The sequence below is a fragment of the Papilio machaon genome, chromosome 12 (genome assembly GCF_912999745.1).
Source record: "Papilio machaon chromosome 12, ilPapMach1.1, whole genome shotgun sequence".
Taxonomy (NCBI): domain Eukaryota; kingdom Metazoa; phylum Arthropoda; class Insecta; order Lepidoptera; family Papilionidae; genus Papilio; species Papilio machaon.
Window position 1 is genome coordinate 4,385,182 of NC_059997.1, and position 26,415 is coordinate 4,411,596.

Here is a 26,415-nt window from a genome sequence, read left to right on the forward strand (position 1 = left end):
TATACAATGTTCTTAATGTACCTATTCCTCGAGCATTTTAAATTAAATACCACAACAGAACCAAAACCTGTTCCTGAGTCTATTCAATTAAGAAGTAGAGTTTGTAACCTATTTTCTTGTAAGTTTGTGCGTTATCACATCAAGTAAAGGATAATTTAATAAAACTGATCATTATAGCATATTTTTTTTTAATTTGAATATTTGGTATGTACAAAATGGTTTGGTTTGGTCGTTCTTAATAAGCTACAATAGGGGCAGGCGCGGCTACATAAGGGGCAGCCGCGTATGGGGCAGCAACATAGGGTGTGGCATAGCGCGCGTACAGCGGAGCAGCTGCTGAGACGAGGGGCGCAGCAGGGGCTACAAAGCGCGCAGCCGGGGCAAGGTACGGCGCCGGCGCAGCCACCAGCGGTGCAGCGACCAGACCGTTGTAGTTTCGTGCGATGTACTGCGAGCTGGAGGCCGTCACCACTGGGGCGGGCGCGGCCACGAGAGGCGCGGGAGCCACTACTGCGGCAGCGACAACGCTCGGTTTGGCGGTTGCCATGGCGATGGTGACCAATAATATTACCTATTAAGAAAAGAAAAATATAATTAAATAATATTTACCTATGGATACTTTTATTGGAAATCAAGATTAATAGTCAATATAGTGGAAAAACCTTCGCAAGTACTAATTTATACTTGGAATTAAGCTGCCTCTTTAAGAGACATTGTTATTATAAATTAATTAAATACCTTGTACATTTTGGTTTAGTTTTAGTTGTTTGCTTTGAGAGATGCAAGTGGTATGTACTGTTTGGTCACAATACGTATCTTATATACAAAAAGTATTGGCAAGATTCACCTTGTTCAAACGTTTCGTCACTGCTGTTGCACGGAAACGCAAATAAATGCAATGAAGCAAATTACTATTCTGCATAAAAATCTTTTAAGTGTGCTTAAAGTATAAATTAAGTTACCATGTAACTGAGTCAAATGAAGTGCAACATATTTCGTGAAAACATTTAAACGTTTAGCCTCAACTACTAAATGATTTTCATGAAACATTTTAGCGAGAAAGGAATACAAATTGCAAGGCAAAAGCAGCAAAGATGAATGGTTGCCATGTTAACGGTAATTATAATCCAAGTGCGAATGCCTTCGTTGTTATTTGGGCATTTAAATTTTGACTTTTGTTTTAACCGTTGTTGAAAGTTACACGGAATGTAAACAATAAAATAGTTTTTGTGTAACATAAATTAATGGAATTTTATGCGGTTAAATAAAACGACAAGTTCAACGTAAGCCTTTTTAATTTTAAGTTTGTCGTCGTAGGTATAAAATTAGTATAAGTGTAAGGAAATAACTATCGTATTCCGATAATAAACCAATAAGATATTTAAAAACCTTTCATGCTCAATAAAACATTATGCACCATTTATAATGTTAAATTAAATTGACCCTCATTGTAAATTAAAAGTTTTCGCGTGAAATATACAACAAAGAAAATCTAGAGCTCATAATCGTGTGCAAAGTCACAAAGATTTACTAATATAGATGTCCAAGCTCTTACAAGTAAAGCAATTTGAATTAAACCGGTTCTTTTAAGGTAGTATAATCAAAGGTACCGCCTATACGTAATAAAGCTGAACGTGATTCAAATGGAACAATAAATGATCAGTATTTAATTTATATCTAGTACAATATAGTTTTTCTGAAATGAAATCAATCCATATCATAAAGTTAACTGTTAATAAAGATAACTTAGTAAGTAATCAAGTTAATTAACGATGCGTGAACGACACGTGTTAACAAGTTAGTTTCTATTTACTTCTTCGAACACTGATTACTGATTTAATCTCGTTCTAACTATATTATATTTGTGTCCTGTCTATATTTTTTTAGGAAAGGTTTTCGGTATAATTGATCTAATAATTATGCAATTTTACATTATTGAGGTATGATGTCGTTTAAATTTATTGCATTCATTTTTCTCTTTCTTGAAATTTCTCTCCGAAAATTAAGGTTGGCAATCAGTTTAACGTACCTTTTTTATCTTGGGAACAGTTGATAGGTAGTCGCAACTTAGGTCCTCTATGTATCCTTTTTTAACTGACTTTTTTAATGACTTAGAATTTCTTTCTTAGCGACTTTGCTAATCAAGATGACTTGGAGAAGTTGTGTCGCATTTATTATGTTTACTAAATAACTTTCATCACATTATTTACAATAAATAAATAATAATTAAGCCAGAGTTTCAGATCCAATAGAAGTATGTACATAATAAGTTATCTTTTAAGTTTAATATTTGCAAAAATCACCGACTAAACATTGTTATTGTTACGAACCTACTTATGTCAAGGATGCCTGAGTGCTCGAAACCTTAGAACTTCCCTTTTGTAAAGTTAAACGAACATTATGAAAACTTTAAACAATCTTGACAAATAGTTCTTAGTGTACGTGTTTCTATACAATAAGCAACTTTATTGTATTATAGTCATTCGCTAGTTGACGTAGATGTTACAATGATTTGCGTCGTAACATCTAACCGATTGGTTTATCATTATTTAATATATAAAACCATACACTTCTTTACAAACATTTACAAATGACATTGCTATTTTAAATCCACAGCAAAAACAAAAAACTTTCGTAAACATCTATTTAAGGAATTTTATATGGGATTCAGGACCCTATTTAGTAGTTACGATTGGAACTGACCGAGAGAAAGTATCTACATCTTAGACAGCTGCAGATAACAGGTTGGTAATAAAATTCTAATTATTATAAATTTAATATCTTTTAATTGTTCTTTTTGGTATGTACAATACGGTTTGGTTTGTTCGTTCTTAATAAGCTACAAGAGGTGCGGCCACGTAAGGAGCGGCCGCGTATGGAGCAGCAACATAGGGGGCAGCATAGCGCGCGTACAGCGGGGCTGAAACGAGCGGCGCGGCAGGGGCCACAAAGCGCGCAGCCGGGGCGACGTAGGGCGCCGGTGCCGCCACCAGCGGAGCGGCCACCACACCATTGTAATTGCGCGCAATATACTGCGAGCTGGATGCCGTCACCACGGGGGCGGGCGCGGCCACGAGCGGTGCGGGAGCCACCACTGCAGCAGGGACTACGCTGGGCTTGGCAGCTGCCATGGCGATGGTAGCGAGGAAAAGTACCTTAACAAGCATTATCAACATTTTTGAAAAGTTTAATATTACTGATTAAGTGAAGATTAATATTAAATATTCGTGATTGTAAAGCCAGAGAAAGCTAACCTAAAAGATCTTATATGGAAATGGTTCCAAGTGGACAGTACTAGCTTACTTTTACGAGATTGATAAGATATCCAACAACTGATGATAAAAAAAATTAACTATACCTTGAACATTTTGATTGTTTCTTAGTCTGCGTGGAACAGATAGAAATGATAAGTATAAGAGACAATTCTGTGGTTTTATATACAACAGTTGACGAAGAGATTCACCTTGTGTTGTGTGTCGACATAACTTCTGCACGGAATACTCTAATAATAGTGTAAGTGAAAATTCGTAAAAATGTCCCGACTATCGCATATAATACATGATCTGGAGCACTTCCAAGATTAAGCATTCACATCGCGTTGTTTTCCTCAGTTATTTCACTCACTTAATATGTAATTTAAAGACAAGATTTTGAAACGTGATCTATAGTCCTTGCATATAGAAATATTTTTGTTAATAGCAATGGACTAAAAGACAACTTTGTTAGACATAAAATAAAAATCCTAGTACATTTTGATAGATAAAAATATATAGCTGCAATAGATAATATGCGTAATATTTTTGCTCTTCAAATTAAAACGTACGGTCGTTCATATCGTAATTTTACTAACAGGTTATTTACATAAATTAATATAGTTACATATTATTTAAAACGGTAATTATATAGTGTCTCGGTATAGAAAACTTGTTTTAAATTTTAAGTTGTCATTTTCTATCAATTCCCTGCTAGCATGTTGATTACATTTTAGAGGTCATATTTATCTCACAATGAATTTACAATCTAAGTTTTCTCTGTAATCCGTCGTTCTAAATAAGCAACGAAACAAGATCCGATCAATATTACATGTACTAAGTACAGATAAAAGAGACAACAGATACATACATACAACAATTCCCAAGTAGGGTTGGCGACAGGCAGGCGGCCGGTCGTAAAAACTAAAGCCAAAACTTTAAGGTTTATAAAACCTTGTGTGCCGACCCCATGTGAGTGGGAAAAGGCCAGGGAGATGATGATGTTGAGGTACATACATACAACGACATTTCTATTTTCTTGATTCGTCAAAAAGCGTCACTTTATTTAGTATATGATATATAGTAAAGCATGTGATAGCTTAGTTTAATTTCTATTACAGTACCCTATCTCTTTATAGCTTAAACAAAAAATTTGTCTTCCTTATTGCATTTACACACACCTCAGTTTTTTAAAGGAAGGAGAATTAAAGAACTAACTAAAAGTTGTTTTTTTATTAATATAGATATTTCCAAATGAGGACAGGGAGATGAATGAAGATGATGATTTTTTTTATTTTTTTTTTTACGTTTCCAATATATTTTTTAATTATTATAAGCAGTGTTGAAGGAAGTATATTATCATCTCCCTGACCTTGTACCACTTACATAGGGTCGGCGCATCAGGGTTCCGTCCCCCAAATCAATCTGTCTGCCGTCATCTCCATGTCACCCCCTTCTTGATCATGTCACCTTTCACGCAAGCCATCCATCTCTTCCGTGTTGAAGGAAGAATATATTTCATAAAAAACATTGTTAGATCAACTTGTTAAACTTAAGCGAAAAGTTGTCAGGGAGAATTTTTTAAAACTTCCCTTAGGTTCCCTTCCCCCTCTCTGTGAAAACTTCATTTACCTTTAAATATTTATTTAATGAAACGTAATAAAGCGTATTAGAATATGTTTAAGTATTTTTATGAATCTTATCCCAACATTTTTAGTTTAATTAAAACATATTTTTTAATAAAAGACTTATAAGGGAAGTTAAGGGTAAATCTATTTATTTTGAATTCTATGTGAAATATAAATTTCCTTTAATCCTCATCCACATTTTTTTCTTCTTTTAAGAACTTTACAGTTGTACAGTGTCTGCAATTGAATACAAAATTCTACTAAGTTTTTACACTCTTTTAAAATGTCTTTGTTACATAGCCTTTTTGTCAGAAAAAAATTTATTTAATCACACGTAAAGGTTACGGAAACTGTCAGAAGTTTTAAGTCGCAACCGCACGAGTACTAACTACCTCGTTGCGCAAGAGGAAGATAAGGTAAAAAGTCGGTAATGTCATGGTACATAATGGTTACTTTTAGTACTGCAAATAAAAAAAATCTTTTGAGGTATAAATGTATTTATTCGATACTAGTAGTAGTTAACTTTAGTCAATTTTCATCTAGGATTCAGTCTTATTTCAGGGCGACGAAAGGAGCGGAGGGTGCGAAGTAAGGAGATGCTATGTAAGGGGCGGCTGCGTACGGGGCAGCCACGTATGGAGCGGCGTAGCGCGCGTACACCGGAGCCGCGGCTGAGACGAGGGGCGCGGCCGGGGCTACAAAGCGCGCGGCCGGGGCAACATATGGCGCCGGCGCAGCCACCAGCGGCGCGGACACCACGCCGTTGTAATTGCGTGCGATGTACTGTGAGCTGGAGGCCGTCACGAAGGGCGCGGGCGCGGCCACAAGAGGCGCCGGGGCCACCACTGCAGCAGGAACCACGCTGGGACTGGCGGCAGCCATGGCGATGGTAGCGAGGAAAAGTACCTTAACAAATAAAAAAAATGTACATGTTGTTTTTAGAAGAATATCTTTATGAATAAGTGGCCTGCTTCCGCTACCACAACAGATAATGTCATCTCAATAGAAGCACGATAGTGGAATGAAGACTTTCGTGTAAACTATTAAACTTAGAGTTTAACACCATGATATATTTATAAAAAAAACTGTTATTTAAACTATAACACGAACCTTGAACATGTTGGTTAGTTTGTTTGGTGATCTGCGTTGGACAGATGAAGTGAGTGATACTAAATGTTTGGGGACAATACCTTTTATACAAAGCACTGAGATTCACCTTGTGTGGTTTCGTCACTACCGATGTCGCACGGACTCTAGACGCCGGGCACGCAATGGGGACGCGCAACCAAGTCTATTACGAAAACGGAGTTGGGCAGACTGATAACACTTTATTTGGATGATTTGTTAAGGACAGAAAAGTTTTGTATTATTACGCATATCGTTAACATTATGGCCAACAATAAACTTAGGTTATTTAACACACAATCTGATCTTTGCATTCTGTTGTTCCAAAAAATTAATTTTGACCTCTGAACAAATCGCTGTATTGAATATAAATTATCTTAAACACATTTTTAGGCGGTCATATACTTTGGAGATTTCAGAATTGATTTCTAGTAATGATTTTTATTCAAATGGCTCATAATACACACACGTTTTACAACAAGCAACATATTATTCTAGTTTAAAATGTGAAGACGAAACATCAAGTGCAAACAAACATACGATAGAGACAAATATTGCAAATACAGGGAATATAATTATTTCAATTAGTTAATAATAATTTTAGAGTTTGTCTTATAAAGATTTTATTACCCGTTTAATTCCTGGCATAAGAATATTATTTTTATTTTTATATTTTAAATGTATATATTACTAGCTGTCGTCCGCGATTCCGTCCGCGCTGAATTAAAAAAAAAACTTTATTAGTAGCCTATGTGTTCTTCCAGACTTTGTTCTACATCTGTGCCAAATTTCAGTATTATATATAATTGTAGCCGTTCCGGAGATACCTTCAAACAAACATCCATCAATCCATCTATCCAAACATTCGCCTTTATAATATAAGTAAGATTACAAACTACCTATAATACGAGTATATTAATGTCAATGAATTTTAATAGTGTTGCTTTTTCTTCTTTCTGATTTCTTTAATATCTTGTAATTACAAAACACAGGTATATCACATTGCTGTCTAAATACGACATATCGATCCAGATCACCAGAAAAGTACCTACATCCTGTAATAAAGATAGGTCAGGCCATCCTTTCTGTAGTATAATATTGTTTAATTTAAAATTCTCCTGTTTGTTTATATACGAGTAGAATAGCCTAACCATGTATAGAACTTAGAGAGTGTTTCAATTTTATTTAGGCTTAAAAATATATCGGCCCTTTTATAGCACGTTGTTATTAAACAATAACAAAAATATTAATAAAAAATATTAAGACGCCTATGTGTTCTTTTAGACTGTATTCTACATCTATACCAAATTTTATTGAGCAGACGTGTAGCCGTTTTGGACAACCTTCTAACAAACGTCCATCCATCCATATATCCAGATATTCACATTTAGTAAGAAGTAAGATAATTGTGCGTAGGGTTCCCAAATAAGATCTTGACAAATTATTAACGACTGTCAAGTAACTTATGCAGGAAGCAGTTTTGGTGATGCATATTTAAGGGTAAAACATACTTTTTTAGTATCCTGGATATATTTGAATGATAGGACATATATTACATTTATGTATGAACCTTCAAATATTTATTGTAACTTTTCTACCCCAAGTTATGCAAGACACAAAGTTTCTACAATGTATTTTAAGGTCGATGAACTAATTGAGTTAGATTTACATTAAGTTTGAATAAAAAATCAAGTTACAAAAGTATAAATATTTATTTACAAATTCCATTTACAAATTTCTTATAAAATTATTTACAAAAAGTGAAAGTTTAACAAGTGGTTAAATGTAACATATGGCTATATATTACAGTCTAGGTGGATTTATTTTAGTCCTCTTAAAGGTCTCAGGGTAGTTGGTTCGATGTCTCTTGTTTTTGAACGCCTGGAGATGGTTTTACGGTAGAAAGCCACTTTCTTCGCGGTTATGGGTATACCGTAAGCCTTAGCGTATGCGGCGTTCCCAACAGAACGTACTGTATGAGAAACTGGCCTAATAATAATTTTACCGGCTGGAATGAATGTGTGGATGTGCTTGGTTACTTTTATCAACTTTACAGGATGATGTTTCTTAAGGGGTGGTGGAGCGATATATGTAAGCGGTACTGGCACGACTTCGACTGACGTTTTTACCTTCTGCGGTCTGCCCGCCTGTGGTCTTGCTAATGGCGGTAAATAAGTTGGTCTCGGTTGAAGCTGAGTTGGTCGTGACAGAGGAGGTAATTGAGGTTGTCTTTGTGGTGCATCTGGTGTTAATGGTAATTGGAATGGTGGTGGTAAATATTCTCTGAAGTTTACATTATTATTTGATGGTAACGCTTGAACGAAGTTATTGTCGATATTTGTAGGAACTGGAGTAGTAGTTTCATTCTCTTTCTCAGTAGTCGTTCCCTCAGTTTGTGATGTGGTTTCAGTTGTTTTTTCTTTTTCCCGATCTTCATCAGGCACGAAAGCTGGTGACGACGGTATAAAACCGAAAGAAGGCGGTGGTCCAAATGGGTAAGGCGGGAGCAAGAATGTAGCAACTGGTGCCGCTGCGTTAGCGGTAGCGATTGCTATTGCTACATTCGGATCAGTTGGCGCACTCTGTGGAGGATTTGTTGGTGCCATTGGTTCTGGTTTATCTTTTGTTGTCGGTTGGACAAACACTGGCCGCGGCGGCTGCAAAGGAAACACTCCTGGTACTGGTGCTACCCGAAACACATTTGGTACCGGAGCCACTGGTATAACTGGGGCTGGGGCAACGGGTACGACTGGAGGTGCCGGTGCCACTGGTATGAATTGTGGAGCTCGAGCGACTGGTATCACTTGAGGAGGTGGCGCGACTGCATACACTGGCTGTACAGCCGGCGGCGCTGCTACTAAACGGTTAAATGTCCTTTCGAAGTACTGGGAGCTTGCAGCTGTTACGACAGGCGCAGGAGGTGCTGGACCCGCCAAGCTCACACCTGAGCTCTGCACCAGTCCACATGCTGCTGACAACACAATAACCTGTAACCAAAATTTCAAATTATTTATTTAAATTCTTTAAATTTAATTTTAAGAAAAATAATTATTTCGTATAATATGTATGTACCGTTACTAGCATGCTGTTACCGACCCTTCGCATGACCGCTATTAAATTTGCAATGCGGGCAGTTAAAAATGAAGCCTTCACTTATATATAGGTGTAACAAATTTTGCATTGTTGTGTGGCAACGTTGTGGTTGTAACGGAATACCAAATGGTCCAATGGGTAAGGAACCTTGGTGGCTACAAAAATCGTATTGAAACGACGTCGTAGGAATAATAATGGATAGACATGGGCACTGGGAAAGTACTGCCGTTACCAATAATGGTCGTATTCGCTTAATTAGTACACCATGCGTTATGTAATGGTTCAGTAACGTTTAACAATACCCCATGGACTTAAAGAATGATGCTAATAGTATTTACTTTCGATACATTTCATGTGTTTGCAAATAAAGTCTTCTTTTCCTGTTGAAAAACTGCTAGAGGTCAATGTCCTTTAGTAACCAGGAAATTAAATGGTAAATTGAAATAGAATTACAATTGAACCATGGAACTTCTAAGTAGATATTACATATTATTATGTAGAGTGCTCAGGCTTACTAATCGCGGAGATAAGTATCTTATGTCATGTAGATGTTCTAATGTATGTTCTAATAGCACTATGTATCGCCTCCCAATAGTTTGAATAGAATCAATTTCCATGTAAACTGTATAATAATTGTATCTTTAAGGTTTTCTCGGTGACACTAACATATGAACATCTGATAACTATATAAAAAAGGTCTGTGAACTCGAACAATAGCAAAGACGAAGTATAATATCAAAAAGAACCTATCGAATAGATTCGATTTAAAAAAATAAATGAAAGTCAATAACAGCAAAGAAATACGTGTAACTGTGGTTTGCTACTATTGGACTATCTATATAAAAAGATATTTTCTCCCTTCCAATGGGGATCTCTTTGAAAAAAGATAAATAACAATATACAGGTACTTAGCAGTGGAAATTCACTTAAAGTAGAGCAAAATAAATTTAAACATATGTCAACCCTAAGTAAGTATCCCTTCTAAGTACTTAAATCTTAAGTAGTTTTGATCTTATATATTAATGGGTAAAAAAATATAATCACGTTTACCTTCATACACGTGTTTAAACCGTGTCTAACTAAACAGTCTCTAACTGAATTTTTTCGAGTACATTTTATTTCGACTATAGTCAATCTGAAAGGTTCAATTGTCCAGTCAATCAAATGGTTGCGTGTTTAAAAATTCTTGGGTATACATTTTTATGAGCGTCGGTGGCTCAGGGGTTAAGCACTTGACTTGCAATCTGCAGGTCCTGGGTTCGAATCCCGCCATGTACCAATGTGTTTTTCGATTTTCAATTTACATATGTACATTTATCCGACGTTCTTACGGTGAAGGAAAACATCGTGATGCAACCTGCACATATCTGAGAAGAAATTCAATGATATGTGTGAAGTCAACCAACCCGCACTTGGCCAGCGTGGTTGACTATGGCCTAGTCACCCCTAAAATTGGGGTAGGCTCCGAGCCCCTCGGTGGGGACGTATAGTGAGCTGATGATGATGATGATGATGATACATTTATCACAATAATATTTATTAAAATATTTTATTTAAATGTAATGACCGACGTTTCAGGTAATTTATCCAGTTTATGATAATTAGAAAATGGATACAGTTTCGAATAAAATATTTCTTTTATTGAACATACATTAATATTGTTTGATCATATTTTTGTCACTGTAAATCTCTCACATGTTACTTTTCCTGAAATCATAGCTTTGTTATTAATAAAAAAATTGTTTATGCTAAAATTAGGTCGTATAGATATAGACATTACACTACCTTTGCACTTTCTCTCATTGTCCGAATAATAATTGTGTGTATTTTGCTTTTGTTTTTTTTAAATTGTTTTCATTAATGTAGTTTTAATAAAAGTAAACATGCTGTTAATGATTAACATTATTATGTATATAATAAGGAATAAGAGAATATATTAACATTTATACTTGATATAATGTGAGGTAAGATGAATCATTGATTAATAGTATAGCACATATCTAGCAAAAAGCTTTTGCTATTTGTTTGTAACAGGCGCTTAAAAGAGCATTATTCATTGTTTTTCGTGATTTTTAATATTATCATTGCTTCTAGGTATCGCAATAAAAACCGATGGAGTAACACAGAGGGGAAAAATTTAAAACGATACTAAAAAATGCGATTCAAGCTTGCATAATTTTATTTCAAGTCATTTGGTTAGGCAGTTCAGACGGCAACGATGGGTGCAGGGGCGGCTACGTAGCGGGCCGCTGGTGCGACATATGCTGCTGGGGCGGCAACGTACGGGGCGGCAACGTAGGAGGCGGCGGGGGCAACATAAGCTGCGGGTGCGGCGACATATGCAGCCAGGCCGTTGTTGATGCGGTGGTAGTACTGTGAGCTGGTGGCGGTCACGATGGGTGCAGGGGCAGCAGCAAATATCGCCGCTGAGGGCTTGGCGCACGCGATGGCGACCAGAGCTGAGAGGATTACGAACTGTGAAATGTCAGAAACAATAGACTATTAAGTACCTGAAGTTATAAAAATTAGAAAGGATTCTTCTCGTTATCCGTGGATCCGAGATAACTTTCGTAGCATATGATAATGAATTTACTAGCAGGCTATCATTGCCCATCTCTAGCACGAAGATCAAGCATTGTGGAGAAAAACGATCGAGACAATGTTTAGTTGCGCTAAATAATCACTAAATTTAAAAGTAAAAATTGTGAAAATTTATTGACTTTTTACTTACGATTTTCATCATTTTGTTGGTTTTGGGTTGTTTGTTGCTTCTGTAAAAGAAGATTGATATCTAGTGTGAGTTTGCCTGACCGTTTTATAGTGTGTCGCGAGCGGCGTGGCGCAATGCAGAACACTCGTCTCCTCTGGCATTGGCCGAGGCGTGATGTGAATCAAAGTAAGGACATTTCGCCATAGAAGAATAAACGGTTCAATGAAATTTATTGGAAGCCTCTCTTTGATTGACGCTCAGGGAATTGTTGTTACATTATTGAATTTTATATTCTCGATGTAAAATCAATACGTTTGAAACTTTTGTCAACAGCATTCTAAATGAGTTAACAAATTGCCAATAGTATTTAAATTTTGTCAGTTCAAACACGTTTCCAACGAGGGGCTCAAACCTACCCTAATTAATAATCTCTCAATACTACCCTAATTGTTGATTATTCCTTAGTCAACCATGCTGGCTTAATGCATATTGGTTGACTTCACACTCGCCTTTGTAATTAATTGCGGATATGTGTACATTACTATGTTTACTTTCACCATTAGAACGGATAATTAAATAGTTCTTAATACTCCCATTTACCTTTCCTATTGTAATGTTTTATAATCACGATTAACTTCAACAATTGTGAAACGATTTGTTGTATAATATTATTCATATATCGCTATATAGCAGTTACAAGAGTAAGTTGCAGAAATTCCCGATGCCATGGAGTTAATTACTTAGCAGCGAGGCGGCAAATGTGCCCCGTGACGTAACGTGTCCTGCGCCTTGCATATGTGCAAACATGTAAAGACCGTAGATTTCCACTGTCAAAACATGTTTCCCAAATATTGTTATTGTTGTACATGTATTTCAGAGAGAATGAGACATGACAATGTTTTAAATGAATGTAAGGTCAGTGAAATCACGAGGTAATTTTTTTTTCTTCCTGCGATTATCTACATGTCCAAGATAAATGTTTAAGATTCAACAGTGGTTAGCTTTTTATGCTATTTGGTTGACTTAAAATTTGTGTAACTAAATATTATCATAAGACCTAAAAGCTCTAAATCTCTAAATCTATTTCAATACAAAACATTACGCAGTATGTTAATCAGTATACTAAAAAGTTGGTTTTCTGAACCGTACTGTAGGCGATGCTGATTTAACAACATGGGATAATTCTCACGTATAAACATGTAAGTTCAAAAAATTTAATTATACATTAATATTAATACCATTTATTACTTTAGTCTCATATTAAACTATATATAGGTACATAGTACGTTGCATTATTTATTCAACTTTTTGTTTTTTTAATTGTTGTTAGCAGAGATTTTTACTTATTAAATATTAATAAAAATAATGATATGCAACAACAAAACTACTAAATCAGTAAAATAGAATTTGAATTAAATTATGTTTTTTTCATAATTTCCTATTCATTTAAGGCCATGTTTTTACAAAAACATATCGACCATATAGGGCTATAATTTGAGATGGTTTGTTCCGTTATTAGTTTTCTACCACCAACATTTCGATTACGTAATGGACTGTTTACACGTATTTACACAGACTAATAAATTTGATAAAAAAAGGTATCCTTAGACATCGCGATACGATTTGTAAACTTTTGAAATGTGGTTGGCTTTTCTGTTGTATTTTTTTCTAAACTCAATCACATAGAAAAAGAATAATTAATTATTCATATATCTTTGCTTGACACAAATGTTCACAACTAGAAATTTACACTAACAAAATATTCATTAAACATATGTATCTTTTTATCTCATTACTATTTCATACGAATGTCTTTATAGTGCGAACTTAAGGCACGATTAAACTAACCTCTCTTAACTACCTTAAAAGCACGTTCGCGAATCGAACGTACAATTAAATATGTTCGTTCGTCTTGTCTAAATGTTACTTTTCACGGTATTGAAAGGTAGTCGTGTCCTCGTCTGCACACGACACGGCTCATTGTCACCGGCCGACGGCGCGCGCCCTGCAAGCGGCGAGCGGACAGATACATATTCCGATATTACGTAACAATTCGCTGCCTTTCATCTTAAACTCAATGGAATAATGCTCTTGATAGGGGTGACGTGAGTATTATCCGGGGAAATAATCGACTATGAAATTATCTCTCTTATTTAAATGCTATTGTAGAAGTTACTACATTGATAGTGACAGTCTGTTTAAAGGTTAATGTTTTTTTAGCTTGATGACTGGGCAGTATCAACAACATGATCATAAGCCTGTCTTAATTGCAGGAGATAGGACTACCCCAATGCCGTCCACAGTATGTGATAATTTACGTCCTTTCTTAAACAACACCCAAGTAAGAACACTTTATTGTCGTATTTTTTTTAATAATAGTCTACATACTAATCCTTCCATTTCACAATGTTTTGAATTAAAAAAAATGTTATACTTTCTTTGCAATGTAGTGTTTTCATTTCCAATGAATTAATCACAAGGAAATTCGGTTTTGAAAAAAAATCGTAAATCCTCTGACGTTTATTAAGAATCTTGTACTATTTTCGGATCACAAAACAATTACGAAACGCTTCCTGTTACAGGTAAAGCTAAGGAAATCAATTCAGCGCGTGGGCGTCAATTCCTGCGTTGAAACTATGTCACATCAATCGGCTGTAGAATTTTTATTAGAAGTCAAAAATTCGTCTTTATACTTATATACTATATGACTTACTACTACTTATATACTATATATTTTGTACCTCGAAAAAGGATCGAAGGAGAAGAAAATACGAAGATCCTAACATAACTTTATGCGGAAGGTATATTTAGAACTAGCTTTTGCCCGCAACTGTTCTTCCAGACTATGGTTTACATTTGTGCCAAATTACATTAAGATCCTTTGAACCGTTACTAAGAAACATCCATCGATCTAGCTAAGCTTTCGCATTTATAATATTAGTAAGCTAGTATATAGCATAAAGTACTATGATAACAAAGCACTGTATCAAAATGCGTAAACAAAAATAAACTCAAGCAAAGAAGTCAACGAAACTCGTATCGTGGCCGAGAAGTTTCCGTAATTTTTTTTTTTATTTAATCGAAACGCTTTGAGAAGGATTGCAAAGAAATGATGATGTACTTTTACACGTGGTGAAGTTATTGATAACTTTCAAACCTTATAAAGTCGTACTAACATTGCTATTGCTCAGTGAATACTGTGTGCTTTTCTTCTTTACCTACTTGACTAAACCATTGTATTCGCAAATGTAATGTCGCAATATATCGTAATGTAACATATGTATATTGAAATAATTAAAGGTTTAATAAATACTTAGGAATTACTAATTTACGCAGAGGCTGAGTACAGACTCTATTTTCAACAACTCCACGATTTACTTCAAGTTTTTTTTTGTAAAAAAGGGTTATGTTTGATCAATATCAATAAAATACATATTACTTAATAAAAATAACTAGAGATTTCTTAAAATGAACAGTAATTTGGATTTTTCATTGTTTGATGAAAAAAAAAATGGATAAAGATTGTATATATTAAATATACTAATTTGTTGTTAATTCATTACAGCAATATTTTTCAGTAAACAATAGCCGTGTGTGTCGAAACAATAGCTTAGATGGGGCGCTTTCAGGGACAGTTACCACGGTCTATAAACGAGTTACTGATATTTAATATTTTTATCATTAATTGTTGTCTTTCATTTGTCAAAAATTCATAGAATCAACAAAGGTGAAAATTAAACAGTTTATGAGGTGAGACTTCACTAGTAATATGAATCTATTTCAAAGAAATAGGTCAGTTAAAAACCAAGGCGCGTGTATATTTAATCACTTAAACATTTCAATTTATCTGAGTGTTGCGGAATTCTTAACAAATGCAATCTCTAAAACATATTACTTATTCACGACGACGTAGTCTTATAAGTAAATCTGATTTTTTGGAAAAAAATATCAGATTTACTTTAGTCGTATCGCGTAATTTTGACCACAGTCTGATCGTGTGGTCTTGAATACCTTAAAAACAATAAGCTCATTTTTATTACAAGTTAATTTTAATGAAAATGCTTTACATTTGTGATCAATAGTATAAAGATGGATACAATTATTTGTATGTAAGTATTCATAAGTCGTGTTTGCAAACAATCTGGATTAAATTTCCACTATAGTATTTTTAATTATAAAATTTGTTAAAAAAACTTACAAAACTTATTATGTGCTATGATTTTAGACTTTAAAAAGCATTTATTATATTAACTTTTTGCATGGAATAAAAGATGCATAATATGATGTCGATGTATATTATGATATTTCTGTAATCTTACTACTATTATAAATGCGAATGATTAGATGGATGGATGGATGTTTGTTTTAAGGTATCTTCGGAATGGCTCAATGGATCTTGATGAAATTTGTTGGCACAAATATAGAACATAGTCTGGAAGAACACATAGGCTCCTTATTAAGTTTTATTTTATTCCGCGCGGACGGAGTCGCGGGCGACAGTTAGTCTCTTATATTTATAACAATAATATTCGAACCTACATATTATATTGAGGTTATTTGAATTCTGTCATTTCAAATATTACGCAGACATAATTTTAAAGAATAGAATATATCCACACAAATAAATATAAAAAGAAATAAACATACATATGTAGGGATTTACATTTTGTTGTTCTCATTGTAATGTAATTCTTATGAAATAATATTTTTCACTCCTTTGTACAAATGCTTTTGTTGAGTTTTTTTAAGCCAGACACCTTTTTTAAATAGAGACACAATTTGCTCCGAATTTATTTTATATCTATTTTTATTTGTAAGAAAATAAAAATAATAATTGCGTTTTTAGGTTTTTTATTACCTAAAAAGATTATTCAATTTTATTCATCCAACTATTTTAAGCCGCACTTGACCAGCGTGGTTGACTATGGCCTAGTCACCCCTAAACTTGGGGTAGGCTCCGAGCCCCTCAGTGGGGACGTATAGTGAGCTGATGATGAACTATTTATAAGAGCTTCAAGGTTAGTATAGGTTAGTTTAGAAATTTAAAATAAACATTCTTTCTGAATGACTTGTAATCAAACTTAGCATCATGGACTAATTTTGTTTTCCTTACAACAGTAGATACTCCAAGTGTTGGTCGCCTTCAACTAATATAATGTGGTTATCGTACATAAAAACACCGTTTGATTTTTCATATCACAGTTGAATAAAATTTTATGGCGTCAATAATATTTTTCATACTAATTTTAATAATGCAATCATTCTTATTAAAGAACTTTGTAATATGTGGAATATAATTAGAGGACAGAGACAGGAGAACATTTTTCTTATAATAATTAAAAAAATATAAAAATAACGATGCATACAATTTACTTTTAGTTTCGTTTAAATCCGAAGTCACATGTGTAATTAAAAACAAAAGTGCTTAGTGTAAACGTGCGTTAATACCATATGACCTCTGACGCATGAGCATCTCATTTGAACCGGCCGCGGCCGCTGCAAACAAAGCTTGTCACTTGACACTGTCTCCTTACTGTCTACATGAAGGTATCGACTCGTCTAGGATTACACCAATTAATTTAATTACGCGCATATTTGATAGCAATGAAATAAATTTTTAGAAATTTTATTTGAAGTCTGTGCTTAAAATTGTTGTAGTCTTTAAATTCTCTCTTTCTCTTTCTCTTTCCCTTCCCATCCTTTTCTTTATAGGAAAGGATGGGAAGGGGAAGTGGATTTGGCGGAAGAGGGGACGCATAGGAAGGAGAAATATCCTCTGCGTCCCCTCCTCCGTTAATTAGAGGTGGGCAACGCATCTGAATTTGCGGATGTCTATGGGCAACGGTCGCCTTGCTGTTGCGTTAAATCCAGGTGGCCGTTTGCTCGTTTGCCACCTTATAATATAAAAAAAATAATTAAAAACAATCGTGAACGTTGGGTTAACGAAAAGGTAATTAGTGCCCTAATTATTGTTATACAGTTATAGCCCTAAATATTTTGTAGTTATTTAGATGATAATAATAAACATACACAAAAAAAAGTAATGAGATTGAATTTGGATGGCTGTAAAGTTAGAGGAAGACCAAAGAAAGTATGGATGGATTGTGTGAAAGAGGATATGCGTAAGAAGGGGGTAAATTCAGATATGACGGCTGATAGAGATGTATGGAAGAGTAGTACATACTGTGCCGACCCGATAGGGATAAGGGTAGGTTGAGGATGATGAATAATAAACATACACATAATAAGCACAGAAGCAACCACTTGCATTGGCTAAAATTTTTCAAGTGATAATGGAACTCAAAAATTAAACAATTAGTTGCATGATATCTTCTTTAATAAATATTTATTTTTTATACATTTTTTAATCTGCGATGTATCTTACATTATTAGGTACTATTGGCTTGCTTTCTTGTCGTCGAGCTTGTAACATTCGTGGTTTTCAACGAACATAGTAGGTGTAGGGAGATGCGTATGTGTAAGCAGAGTATGCAGCAACAGGCGCGGTGTATGCGGAGTAGGCGGAGTAGGCGAGGGGTGCTGTGTAGGCCGCAGCTACTGGTGCGGTGTACGCTGCGGCTACCGGGTACTCGTAAACTAAAGGCTTAGCTGATGCGAAAGCCAATAGAGCAACGAACAACACCTGGATAAAAACAATTATTAAAACTCAAAACGCATTTTATAATAGATTAATATGAGAATGACTGCGAAGATAATAATTTCTTTGGTAAAAACGTCTTAGACCAATAAAATTGTAATTATAGCAATATCGAAATTGAGAAGCAGAATGTTAGCGTAGTTTGGACATGTTATGAGGAGGGATGATAATCATATAAACAAAAAAGTAATGAGATTGAACGTGGATGGCTATAAAGGTAGAGGAAGACCAAAGAAAGTATGGATGGATTGTGTGAAAGAAGATATGCGTAAGAAGGGGGTAAATTCAGATAATTCAAATTGGCTGATAGAGATGTATGAAGGAGTAGTACATCCTGTGCCGACCCTCCATAGGGATAAGGGCAGGTTGATGATGATGATGTAGCAATATCTAGTCGGAAATCTAAAATCCATTAAGTATTGAAAGATTCTTTTACATTATAAATATAATATTTTTTTACTATGATTTTACTTAACATTTAAAAAAATATATATACAGGGTTTTAATATTAAAAATAAATACTTACGTATTTGAACATTTTGAAGGGTTAGTTTGGTTTTCCTTGATGTTGCTATTGAAGACACTGCTGGTTTGCAATGGTGTCCAGTAGACGCTGTCTCTTTATATATAAAACCTTAAGGTTTGTGCAATGATAGACGACTGTTGACCGGATAAGTCTCCATATATCCTCCTACTGCTAGTTAGCAGTATTGTCACGCGCAACCTTGCGTATTAGACCAACAAGAAAAAATTTAAGGTCAAGGACATAAGAATGACCGTCTGAATACGGATTTAGAACTAGTTTTCATGTTGTATTGTGTCCAGTTATGATAGTTTTATGTCTGAAATTATAACATAACCATATAATATTTATTTTTCGAGGGACACACTTTTTCTAAAGACAGAAATAATCAGTTTGCCAGTCTACTGATTTTATGATTGTTGATGTTGTAATAATCGATAATTATTAATTAAATCGCTATTGATGTTTTATTAATCGAAATTTTTAAATTAAAACGTAGTTATGTTGTGATAATCAATAATTGTTAGTTAAATGTCTAGTTCATTTGTCTCAATTTCCTTGCTTAAAAAATCGTACAATTATTGTTTAGAAACAAATAGACGCAGCGAGTTATAAATATACAAGATTTAAATCAAACTTTTAGGTTTTTGTATAATATGTATATTTAAATTATATATATTATCCGTAAATGCCCACATCTTTGCGAATCATTCTAAGTCTGAGAAGAGTGCAAGCGACTATTGAAATAAATAATGTAAATACATTTTGTTGCCATAAATATTTTAATTGAGTTCATATCGACCTTAATAACGCTTAGCAGGATTTATTTTAAAGAATTGGCACTGAATTGACTGATAATATTTTATTCAACAAGTGTTTTAAAATTTGTATTTTTGAAAACAAAACAAATAGCTACGTAAAACTTTTTATTTCCATTTTAAAATATCATTTTCAACAACTGACAACAATAGTTGTTTTATATTTTCATTGGAGCAAACGTTTTTGAGGTCTGTAGTTAATTTTTTTCATTAACATTAGCGGACGGGGATGAACATGTTGTCTAGTCTCCATATTTTGCATAAAAAATGATGTAATTACGAAGAAAATTAACAACTGAAAGAAAAAAAGCAATTTTGTTATAAAAAAAAGTATCTATTAAACTCACTGCTTAATATTTGTAAATTGATTGTTTTTAAGATCAATTAAATAAAACTTTTTTTTTAATAATTTTGTTATATCTACAAGCTCGTATTATAGTAATGAGAATTGCAGAATGCAAACAGAAAAGTAGAGCCAATTTTCTAAATGTCATTTTATATTGGAAATTACAACAATAATTTACCTCAAAAGAATGCCTCTAGAGGCCTTTTTTCTCACTGTTTTGCTACTTAGGCTAAGTGTTATAAACTTATGGGTTTTATTAACTTATATAGGAACGGCTAAAACACGGCGAAGTCCGCGAAATAATACCAGTCCCACTCACTCAGATGAAGGGCCCCCGATGGGCTCGAAACTAGTCGGTGCCGACGCCGGATATAAGTACGTGAGTGTTTTAGCCGTTCCTATATAAGATAATGATAATGTCTCACGAAAGTTTGAATAATCAATGGGTTTTAATTTTAATTTAAAAAACATATTATAATTTTTTCCCTGAGTACGTTTAAATCGGATGATTTCTCTAAATATATAGTATAGTATAATAAAATTTACAAGGTTGTGATTTCTTTTTCTATATCAATTAAACAAATACGTGTATTTTACTGTACTCCCGTTTTTATCACTTTACGATTTCTATCGGAACCCAGCTAAACTTTTTAACACAAACAATTGATAACTACTTTTTTATTTATAAACGCAATATCGCACTTCTCACAATAGAAGAATAATTAATCTGTCAGTAACACAAATTATTCTTCTTTACTAAAACCTCTTTGGGTAAGTTTTAAGCAACAAAGATCAAAATAGATGAAGTTATTAATAAATGTAATAGGTAAATAAACAGTACTCACAAGTTTAATCAGCATTGTTAATAGCAATAAAACTACTGAGAAGAAATGAAGTTAATATATTACTGTACCTAATATCGTAATGAGGGCACTAAATACCCATGTCGGAGCGAAACTTTTAATCAAGCCAGCCCGCTAACCCGATGATAAGGTCTTTAATTACATTGACACGCTTCATTTACAGTAAAGTTGTCATTCACGCGTAAACGATTCTCAAATAATAAAACGCTTTCAGAAACCTTTTGTATCAATGCTTTATTCGATTCACTACTTAATTAACTCATATTAAATTTTAATACTAAGTATATTGGATAGATTATGAATCTGAATTAAAAAAAATAGTTTTTAATAATTGCTTTTAGTGATTTTTATATGCTTCTATTTACTACTTGTAATAAACTGAAGTTGGCGTTAAAACCGCAAACTTTTTCTTCTGTGTAGTATTTTTTTAGTAACATGCACAATAGAAATAATTTCGCTTGTTATCACTTATTTAGCGCAAAAACCAATATTTTTTAATATAAGTTACTAAAGATTACGATATAATCTGTACTTCAAATTTTCATGCATCATTATATCAAATAAATGAAGATCGCATTTCGATTGTTTCGAGTTACTATCAAAAACTAACATTCCAACAATGCTTGATATTCCAAACATGCGCATCAAGGCTGTTGTTTGATGCAGCCAAAGTATAAAACGGCGCAGACGCTTCTTACTAGCACATACTCAATCAATACTAACTCAACCTCATACAAAATGTTCAAACTGGTGAGTACTTTCTCCTGTTTTTATTTGGGTGTAAAACGGAAACGTTTAAATTAAAAGTAGTAAGTAGTTTAAAAGCAGAACTTGTAATTTGAAACTCAATAAATCAAAATAGATGGAGCAATACAATTATATCAAATAAGACATTTAAAAACTGTTCTTAACATTTTTTATGTTTTTTTTAGTTCATCTTCGCCTGTTTCCTCGCCCTGGCTGCGGCCAAGCCCGGCGTGTTGCCTGTGGCTTACACCGCGCCGGTAGCCGCAGCGTACACCGCACCAGTTGCCGCTGCCTACACCGCGCCTCTCGCCTACTCTGCCTACTCCGCCTACACTGCGCCTGTTGCTGCATACTCTGCTTACACATACGCATCTCCCTATGCTGCTTACTACCTTCGTCGTTGATTTTGTTCTTTAAGTTCTGCATCTTTCTGTTGTTATAAAAGCTAAATGTTTAATTTTTTGGTTTTGTTTCCACTTTTTGTTGCATTTAATTGTTATTAAATGACATTTATTTATTTATAACTGAATAATAAACAGACATAAAAACATTTTTTTTTTCATTCTATCAATAAAAGTTATCTTTACCACCACAAAGTATCTACACTCTAAATATTATATTACGTTTATTCTGTCACTCGTTTAAATCAGATTACACCAATAACATAAAATATGTTATGAATACCATTGTTACATAATATATTTTTTATCAGTGTGTCAATCTTACGTCTGCCTTTCGTATATTCTAAGAAACAAGGTTACAAAGGGAATTGAAGGGATTTACAAATATGTCATCGTACAATACACCAAAGCCCGAAACAATTCAAATAAAAGATAGCTCTCCCTGTAATATTGCGAGTGCGATGCTTATAAAAGGCATTGAATGTTTGGTACAATGCGTTACAGATACGGGACAGATTTTAATAAAACTTTAACATTGAGGTCACTGGAGACGATGTGTGCCCTTAGAATAAAAACGTTTTAAGTCTGATTTAATTATCCAGAATCTTTTGATTTGGCATTCCAATGCACGGCGTGTTCAGCTGTTCAGATAGCACTTTATAACATTCAGACTATTTAAGTAACTGTTAAAAATATAAAATAAATTGGTATATATTAGTAATAGAGGTGTAAATACCGGTGCTAGATGGATAAATCAAGATTGCATTAATCACATGATCTCATCATCCATCGAATTGGAAAACTTATGACAGCTCAAAAAAATTGTTTCGTTTGTACGCAATACTCAATAGTCTGGGCACCTAATCAAAATATCAAATAAACATTATTCCATATCCGGTTCGAGCAAAATGTAAACAATTTGAAAACTTGTTTTAGGTTCATTAACTTCTAAAGCTTTCGCATAACAAATTATTTGGTATTAAACAAAATATTATTTTAGATGACTCATAAGCGGTGGTTTGTTTTTTTAATCTCTTTTTTTAATGTCGTCATATTTATTGAAAGTGAAATCTTATCATATATCTCTATCTAATAAGATAGATCAGTTCTTACGTAACTAATTAGGGCGAGCGAAGAGATCCCTATACTGTCCCACAAAGTTTACAGTTTTCTAGTACACTTTACTATGAAACCTTTACTCTTTCAAATTTAAACTCTGATAAAGTAATTTCAATTTATTTCTAAACGTGTTTTCTATAGTAATAATTTTATTTATAAAAAAACAACATTTTATTTAATTACAATTTTGATATATTTTTAACGTTATCTGTTAATCTTATTTCTTACTAATATCATAAATGCGAATGTTTGGATGGATGTTTGCTTGAAGGTATCTCCGGAACGGATCAACCGATCTTGACGGTATTTGGCACTGATGTAGAATATAATCTGGAAGAACAGATAAGCTACTTAGAAGGTTTTTTGATTTCGCACGGACATAGTCGCGGGCGACAACTAGTAAATTATAAAACCAATAAGATTTGTATATTATCCCATATTAATAATCTATAGATTTACGGATATTTGAGCTAAATTCTATTTAACAAAATATGAAGCTGTATAAATCTTCGCCAAGCCTCTTAAAGCACCATTTTTGCTTGTAATTTTAAACTTGTAGCAAACGAAAGGCAACAAAATCATAATTTATGATTGCTGTTTTCCTTCTCTAATAAGCAATGACAATAATATTCATCTAAATAATCAAAAAAAGACATTAACATTTTGCAAAGGTAAGATTGTTAAAAAGATTGTTTACGTAAGAGCCATCGATAAAATATAGTACAAAATTCTAGCCTCTATAAACTAAAAACACCACAGGATAATTGTAGACGCTATAAATTGCACAAAATAAAAAGTAGACCTTTTATTACCTACTTTAAAATACTCTTTATGTTTTCCGAATTTTAATTGTTTGTACAAAACAACCTTTTATTAATTAAGGTATATGATATTTAAAAAAAATTAATCACCTCTAAGTTGTTTAGCTTAATAATACAATTAACACATAGTTTTCTTGCAATATATAAGTAATATTTTTGAAACATATAATAATACCAGATGTCGCCCGCGACTCCGTCTGCATGGAATTAAAAAAGAACTTAATTCGTAACCTATGTGTTCTTCCAGACTATATTCAACATCCATGCCAATTTTCAGCGGGATCCATGTAGCCGTTCTTGAGATACTTTCAAACAAACATCCATCCATCCAAACATTCGCATTTATAATATTAAGATGATATGATATTTCCACATTGTGAAACAACTTTTAAGGAAATTACTTAATAAGTTATAATTTTCTTTAAGAGCTTGGTGATACACTGAAACATATTGTAAGGTTATATTTTCGTGAAATATGTTTTTTTAATTACATACAGATCCTCAATTTTAGTATTAATACATTTTATGCAACTGTGAATGCGGCAGTTCGATCATTGTCAGTTGAAACATCACGATACTTATACTCCTTAGTTTTCTCCTTTCCAAAAATCTAATAAACACTGCGCAGTATAATTCAATACATATTGAAATGTATAACGTCATCATGCCGTGGACATATTAATAACATTCAGAAACGTCGCATTTCTTTTTTATATCTGCGCAGGTAAATAAGGTCATTGTATCATCTTGTCTTTTAGTATAAAATGAAGCGGGGAACACAATTTGGTGCCACAGGTGAATCTGCTTTTGAATACTTGCTTACATTTCGTATCACGCGGGAAGCTGATTTTAAATTCCTTTTTAATAAATAAAAATCTAATCGAAAATCACCAGATATGTATAAATGGGTAAGTAAGCCTCCTTATTTTTAGTATTCCTCAAAGATAAAATAGAAGTGTTCCCAATTCTTTAAGTATGAAGACTCCGAAGCTTCCCTAAAGTTCTGAGTATTCGAAATCCATACTGCGCATAACATTGATGGTCTAATACTTATGGTATCAGCAGGATACTTTAAAAGTAAATGACTATTTTCGACTAATAGCCTACAAATCCAACAAAGGCCGGCAACGCATCTGCGGTTCCTCTGGTATTTCAGATGTATACGGGCGTCAATGGACAGCTCGGTGTGCCCACTGCTCATTTGTCCATTATCCTATAAAAAAAACTGTTCGTGCTTGATTATGCTTCACAGTTGTTTATTTGTCGCTATTAACGCCTTCATTTGTCCCCATAAATAAAAATACTATGGAAAACTAACTAACTAAATACTATGGTGGATGGAAGCTCCTCCATCACCAATATTTAATATTATGCATATTTAAATTTCTGAATTTACCGGAATGCAAAAAATAGTGGATGCGAACTAATGTCTTGGCACAAGTTTACTATTTAGTACGTTGGTTATATAAATACAACAATAAATTATACTATATGTTTCAGGTCCTATTCGTGTGCTTCCTCGCCCTGGCTACAGAGCAGGTCAGCGCATTACCCATGACTCCACCAGATGTAGAGACATACAACGCACCAGCATACGGGTCGCATGCCGCACCACTCAAGTTCTCCGATTATTCCGCCCCAGCCGGAACTTATTCTGACCAAAAATATGCTGAACCATATTCTAATTACTTCGCAGGATAGTAGAATTTAGTATAATAATTATTTAATTTCTCTAAAAACATTTAGTTTAATGATTAAGTTGAATTTTTTTTTTATTGAAATAGAACTGTAAATTACCTTTATATGATAAGAAATATTTTTTTATAGCCTTTAAGATATTTAATTAAAAAAAAAAGAATGAAAATGTGTAAGCTTGTATTATAAATATGTAGCTTGGAAGAAGAGAATGTTGTGTCCAAAAATTATGACAAGTAGGTTTTACAACGATTTTATTTAATGATGTCATGTGTGAAACAGGATCTTGCCAAAAGAATAAATAAAACTTCTTACTATCCTTATTGTTTATTTGCTTAAAATTTGTTTCTTATTTTTATCGGTTTTTATAATAAAAAAAGATATATGCTGGTATAATTTCATAATAAAAGGATAAGTTATTGAACTTAAAAAGGAATTTATAAGAATCCAAGAACCAAAATAAGGAATCGACCGTAATTATAAAGCCGATTATTTACTTCCCTACCTGATGCCATACTTTTAATAAAGTCTAATGCTATTGAACTCCATATAAACTTTGTTTTTGTTGGTTATCGCAGCGATCGTGTTAAGGTCGTCGACTTTTCATAATAGTAGAG

General features: G+C 33.7%; 5 protein-coding genes across 5 annotated transcripts; 1 reads left to right on the top strand and 4 right to left on the bottom strand.

The window, feature by feature from the left end:
* Positions 1 to 201: 201 nt before the first annotated feature.
* Positions 202 to 807, bottom strand: LOC106708931 (cuticle protein 16.5-like). Its single transcript, XM_014500543.2, has 2 exons — positions 739 to 807; positions 202 to 571 (listed from the first exon to the last, which is right to left on the bottom strand). The coding sequence occupies exons 1-2, from the start codon at positions 745 to 747 to the stop codon at positions 236 to 238; spliced, it is 345 nt and encodes a 114-aa protein (XP_014356029.2). The 5' UTR covers positions 748 to 807; the 3' UTR covers positions 202 to 235.
* Positions 808 to 2,825: 2,018 nt separating this feature from the next.
* Positions 2,826 to 6,057, bottom strand: LOC106708568 (cuticle protein 16.5). The gene is made up of 3 exons (XM_045680347.1): positions 5,990 to 6,057; positions 5,435 to 5,785; positions 2,826 to 3,155 (listed from the first exon to the last, which is right to left on the bottom strand). The coding sequence occupies exons 1-3, from the start codon at positions 5,996 to 5,998 to the stop codon at positions 2,832 to 2,834; spliced, it is 684 nt and encodes a 227-aa protein (XP_045536303.1). The 5' UTR covers positions 5,999 to 6,057; the 3' UTR covers positions 2,826 to 2,831.
* Positions 6,058 to 7,776: 1,719 nt separating this feature from the next.
* LOC106708930 (extensin) lies at positions 7,777 to 9,129 on the bottom strand. The gene is made up of 2 exons (XM_014500542.2): positions 9,077 to 9,129; positions 7,777 to 8,991 (listed from the first exon to the last, which is right to left on the bottom strand). The coding sequence occupies exons 1-2, from the start codon at positions 9,107 to 9,109 to the stop codon at positions 7,825 to 7,827; spliced, it is 1,200 nt and encodes a 399-aa protein (XP_014356028.2). The 5' UTR covers positions 9,110 to 9,129; the 3' UTR covers positions 7,777 to 7,824.
* A 2,129-nt stretch (positions 9,130 to 11,258) lies between these two features.
* Positions 11,259 to 11,904, bottom strand: LOC106708932 (cuticle protein 16.5). Its single transcript, XM_014500544.2, has 2 exons — positions 11,829 to 11,904; positions 11,259 to 11,572 (listed from the first exon to the last, which is right to left on the bottom strand). Exons 1-2 carry the CDS (start codon positions 11,838 to 11,840, stop codon positions 11,303 to 11,305), a joined length of 282 nt encoding a protein of 93 aa, XP_014356030.1. The 5' UTR covers positions 11,841 to 11,904; the 3' UTR covers positions 11,259 to 11,302.
* A 9,794-nt stretch (positions 11,905 to 21,698) lies between these two features.
* LOC106708817 (vitelline membrane protein Vm26Ab) lies at positions 21,699 to 22,227 on the top strand. The gene is made up of 2 exons (XM_014500373.2): positions 21,699 to 21,765; positions 21,948 to 22,227. Exons 1-2 carry the CDS (start codon positions 21,754 to 21,756, stop codon positions 22,164 to 22,166), a joined length of 231 nt encoding a protein of 76 aa, XP_014355859.2. The 5' UTR covers positions 21,699 to 21,753; the 3' UTR covers positions 22,167 to 22,227.
* Positions 22,228 to 26,415: the final 4,188 nt, after the last annotated feature.